This window comes from Ricinus communis, chromosome 7 (genome assembly GCF_019578655.1).
Source record: "Ricinus communis isolate WT05 ecotype wild-type chromosome 7, ASM1957865v1, whole genome shotgun sequence".
Classification (NCBI taxonomy): Eukaryota; Viridiplantae; Streptophyta; class Magnoliopsida; order Malpighiales; family Euphorbiaceae; genus Ricinus; species Ricinus communis.
The window spans coordinates 306,001-310,581 of NC_063262.1; the positions used below are offsets into that span (position 1 = coordinate 306,001).

The 4,581-nt window shown below is 46.1% G+C and overlaps 2 protein-coding genes across 2 annotated transcripts in view; both read right to left on the reverse strand.

Annotated features, from left to right (window-relative positions):
- The window catches only part of LOC112537511 (cytochrome c oxidase subunit 3), a 1,181-nt gene extending 698 nt beyond the window's left edge, over window positions 1-483 (reverse strand). Inside the window, exon 1 of the mRNA XM_025160101.2 lies at window positions 1-483. This exon is cut by the window's left edge and continues 698 nt beyond it. Within this exon, the coding sequence (XP_025015869.1) occupies window positions 1-302 (302 nt within the window). The 5' untranslated portion in view covers window positions 303-483.
- Window positions 484-552: 69 nt separating this feature from the next.
- Window positions 553-4,511, reverse strand: LOC125370605 (putative ATP synthase protein YMF19). Its single transcript, XM_048376688.1, has one exon. It carries the CDS (start codon window positions 1,405-1,407, stop codon window positions 928-930), a length of 480 nt encoding a protein of 159 aa, XP_048232645.1. The 5' UTR covers window positions 1,408-4,511; the 3' UTR covers window positions 553-927.
- Between the last annotated feature and the right edge of the window lie 70 nt (window positions 4,512-4,581).

A 4,581-nucleotide genomic window follows, 5' to 3' on the forward strand; every position in this document is an offset into this window, starting at 1 on the left:
AAAAAAGCAAAAAGGAACATAACCTCCGATACGATGAACGGAATAAAACCATATCGAGGTCCTAATTGTACGACTTTGGTATGATGTCCTTCCAACGTGGACTCACGTAGAACATCGCGCCACCATACAAACATGGTATATAGGATAAATATGAGGCCCAAACTGAGAAGTGTTGCACCCCCTTGAAATGAGTGCATGTACATCACACCTCCTACGGTGGTTGCCAAAGTTCCGAGTGAACCCGAAATAGGCCATGGACTTGGATCTACCAAATGATAAGAATGCCTCTGAGATTCAATCATAAACAACTTTGCCTCGGTTGTATGTAAACCCCCCCTCACCCCCACCCCCTAAAGTGGTAAAGAAGGACTCTTTGGGGTCTAATTTTCTTTCTATCTGACAGGACAAACAAATAGGAAGGGATGGTTCTCTCATTGCATTGATAGAAGTCTAACTAGAAAAAGACCTCTCTATTACTTTGACTTTGAGAAGAGAATCGTTGGTTTAACCGACGAACTACGTGGGAAAATGGATCTTCTTTCTTTGCTTTGATTTTCAGCAAGCATTTTTGGAAAGTAACAATTCCATTCAGTTCGCTTTTGGAAAACTTGCTGGTCGTGGATTAGTGCGTTCTGCACCGTCGGCGGCCTAAAATCAAAGGCGCAGGTTGATCTCTCTAGTTGAGGCTGCATTTATTCAACTTGACACGTGGGAAGGGCTTACTCTCCTAGTGGCTCGGCTTGGTCTCGCCCCCTTCCCGCACTCTTGCTCCCCACTAAAAAAAAAAAAAAGAGCGATTGATAATATCGATAACCTTTCTAAACGTCCGTCTTCGCGGGGCGATTTGAAAAAGAGTCTATTTTTCTTGTAGTGCCTTCCATTCTGATCGAGAAAGAATCTCTTCCGAACGACCAAGTCATAATGAGATTAAAAAACGATGCTTCCTTGGCCGTGTGGAACATGGATTAGCATAATGTCATTCCTACAAGTGATCCCCCATCCAGGATTAGAAGAAATGCTATATGAGGACTTCGAGATCAAATAGAATATGTTTCTTTCCATTCCTCGTGAGCCACTTATTTCTCCGAAACAAGAGATCAAAGTGATTTTCCTCCTTTTTCCCAATAAGTCGACAGCGTTACACCATTGGGATACTTCGAATAAACTAGAGTACATATAGGATACACCGGTGCTCAAACCTTTTCTCAAGATATCTTCCAAACTGTTGGGGTCGTTGCTCCGGATGTTGTTCCCCCGGTGTGAAACCAGTTGGTTCCGTAGTTTTAGAATTCTGCTGATCCCAAGTACTCCATCTCCATCATTGCATATGGGAATATAGAAAGTAAAGAGGAAAAGGCATGACCAGAAGAATTGTGTAAAATAAGTGAATTTATCCAGTTGAGGCATGATTGATTTTCAAAAAATTCTTCCCTCCACTTAACTCCGTCAAGCCTGTACGAGTAGTGAAGAACTATAGAGAGCTGTGGTTGGTTGTTGACCAACGGAAAGCATGGGAGTGGAGCTCGCCTTAGCGAGCGAAACACGCGACATAACATAAAGGAGAGTATGAAAGTGAAAGCGGCTGGATAGCTGCCCTGTTTATAAAGGATCTACAAGGAGAGATCTATATAGAATTAGGTTTCCACTTTCCCTATCTCGGAGCCAACCCTAGGGCTAGGGTGAGGCTGGGAGGTTTGCGAAACACTCCGCCGACACCGATGTCGCCAGCAAGCTTCATGCTCTCTCGATGATCGGGTTCTGCCCCCGAGATTGGATTGAAGCATGTTGGTGGTGAATGAGGACTTCGAACTCACTGTGTTAAGTATATAATTTCGAGCCCTCAATCTGTTGGGCCCTTCGTGGCCCCGTTAGCTGGCTTGCCAATCAACTCACCCGCCTTCCAACTGTCAACAGGAACAGGAAAGGCCCGCGACGAATGACCCGTTCATCCTTTTCTAAAGTCGTTGTCTGAATAAGCGAGCTTCCGCATTTCAAAGGGGGGAAGGGCCTCTCTGTCATAGGCGGCCGGAGGTGTCGCCTGGGATGAAGCGCTACTTCACTTCACTTATGTTATTTGTTGAGGGACAACGGAAATGAAAAAGCGAGATAGGGGGTCTGGGGGAGGCCCCCATAATATGAGTACTCTTTCAGTCAAGTAATAGGCAGCCTTTAGGAATCCATGCCTTAAAAGGGCTCTAGCAGGCCTCTCTGTAGGCATTAAAAGAAGAGAAGGCCAGTCCTTGAGCCAGAGGTCATAGTGATCCTGTCCTTTCAATAGTTAAAGGCACACAAGAGAATCGCTTGGGAAAGAAGGGCTTCTTGAATGCCCAGAGGGAGCTGCTATAGAATCAGCCCTCACTCTCTTTCATTTCCTCCTTTTCTAGTTAGCGCGTAGTGGGAATAGCCCTTCATCGACACGGGAAGAGAGCTTCAAGCAACCGGATTACCTTTCCTTAATGAAGGCAGTGAGCTCGGTTCAGGAACTTTCCTTCGACGCTGGGTAAGGCAAGGAAGTGATTTAGCACCATTAATGATGTAGGGCATGGGGTCGAAAGCAAGGCAGTCAAACCAACTCTCAAACGAGCTCCCGGTGGTTCATTCATCTGACCATATACTAGAGCTACTTCAGCAAGGAGTGCTGTTGTGACAGTGCCGGGAGCGTGAAGTGACGTCAACAAAGTAACGCCCAGATCGGGGCTTTTAGTCAGAACGGAAGTACGAAGGACTGTCGAAGGACGAGTCTTGTTCTTTCCAAGAGTGCTTAGTAGCCGGTTGAGAGCCATGGCAGATGTGTAAATAACCTGGTTGGCGAAAAGCGGAACTCGACCAATACGAATACTTGGTCGACATGCCCAACGTCGTATCTGAAGGTGCATGATTTGTGGGGAAGTCACGGGTGGCACATAAACAGTCTCACCCAGAAAGCCAGATTTGAGACTAGCGTGTGGAACCAGAAGGCTGAGAGAGCCTTATACGTCCTAAAGATGACCGTGACGAAGGAGATGATCGGTCATATCAAGGACGCGAAATCGCCGAGTCAGGCATGGAATGCGCTGGCAATCTTGTTCAATCAGGCGATTGATAACGAAGCTGTCGCTATTAGTTAGAGAAGCGGCTAGGAAGAGGAGGAAGCAATATGTCAGGTCAATCGCAGCATACTTCGGGGGAGTAAAGGAGCTGTGCTTTCAGTGTGAGCAGCTGGACGGAGAAAGCAAGTATTCATAGGCCAAGAGGGTACGCATCATCCTCAACGGAGTCAGGCCTGAACACGACAATGTGCGTGCTTTGCTTCAATTCAAGCACGTGACGTTCCAGCATCCCTGTCGCTCGTTTTCAATATGTAGTAGAATGAGGAGAATCTGCTGAGAATGAGAGGGATTCGGCTACGAAGTGACGTGGGGCCGTCATCACGAGACCAGGCCATGTTATCGTCTTCAGGTTCAGGTAAGAAGGAAAGAGGAAAATGACATAAGAAAAAAAAAAGGGAAATCTGTCAAGAAAGGCGACAACCTGCACGGGAGTGGCGCTGGAAACCAAAGAAGCGGTGGATACCAGCAACAGCGCCAGATGCCAAAGTCGCAACCCAGGAAGAGTCCAAAAACCGTGTTTCTGAAGAATATGATCCCAAGATGGTGAAGAAAGATCGGCACTATGATGACTACTACCGAGATGACTACCGACGGGCAGATATGATTTCATTTCTAAAAAATAAAATACCAATACTGGGCTCGATCGACACAGAGACCTCATGGTAAGCAAAATAGGAGGAGGGATATCCTGGTTAGGAATATGGGTGCTCTTCCGTCTGATGGAATTCCGCCCAGTTGTATAAAGCTAAAACAAGGCCAGGCTTTCATGGGAGGGAACCCTCGTACAAAGCCTTTTCTTTCCCGCATTGAAAAGGAAATATCAATCAAAAGAAGTAGAAGAGTAGCTCGCACAATGGGTAAGGGTTCAGTACGCAATTGATTTCGTTCTTTATAAGAAATGTATTCCCTTCTAAGGGAGGCGCCTGGAGGTGCGAATTCGGTATGGTTACACGGACCCTTCATCAACAAAGTAAATCCGTGCCATCTTTCATAATGACAGCTCAGACTTCATTTTAATGCTTTGGACAAGCCCTCCTGGGCGATCTTCTCCGGTGTAAGTAATTAAGAATGTGTGTGACAGGTCTGTGCCGGGTACTAGAAAGAGGATCACTTCAGTCAACTTCTTAGAGTATGGTTCATCCGACCAGATCTGGGAATGTATCTCATATCGATGACTAAAAAGAAGACTTCTTCAACCACCACATCGACCGGTGTAGCGAACCTTTTAGTTGCTGATACCACGTTTCTGGATTCTACCGACCCCAGGCCCCCTCTGGGGAATCTATAGACAGAAGGAAATGTCAGTCGAGCTGTTTTAGAATCATTGACATTAGAGGGTCAGTCACGCGTACTATACTTTAAAAGAAAGCCCATCCCCAGCCAAAAAGGTGCCTAAACTCGTGATAGAAACTCTCTTTCCCGTCCCATCGATCAATTGCTTTCCTGAGTACATATGCACTTGGCTTGGCCAATATTAATATAATATTATTCC

Excerpts from the sequence above, each read along its gene's own strand:
- LOC125370605 (XM_048376688.1), bottom strand. The coding sequence starts at position 1,407 with ATGCCTCAACTGGATAAATTCACTTATTTTACACAATTCTTCTGGTCA.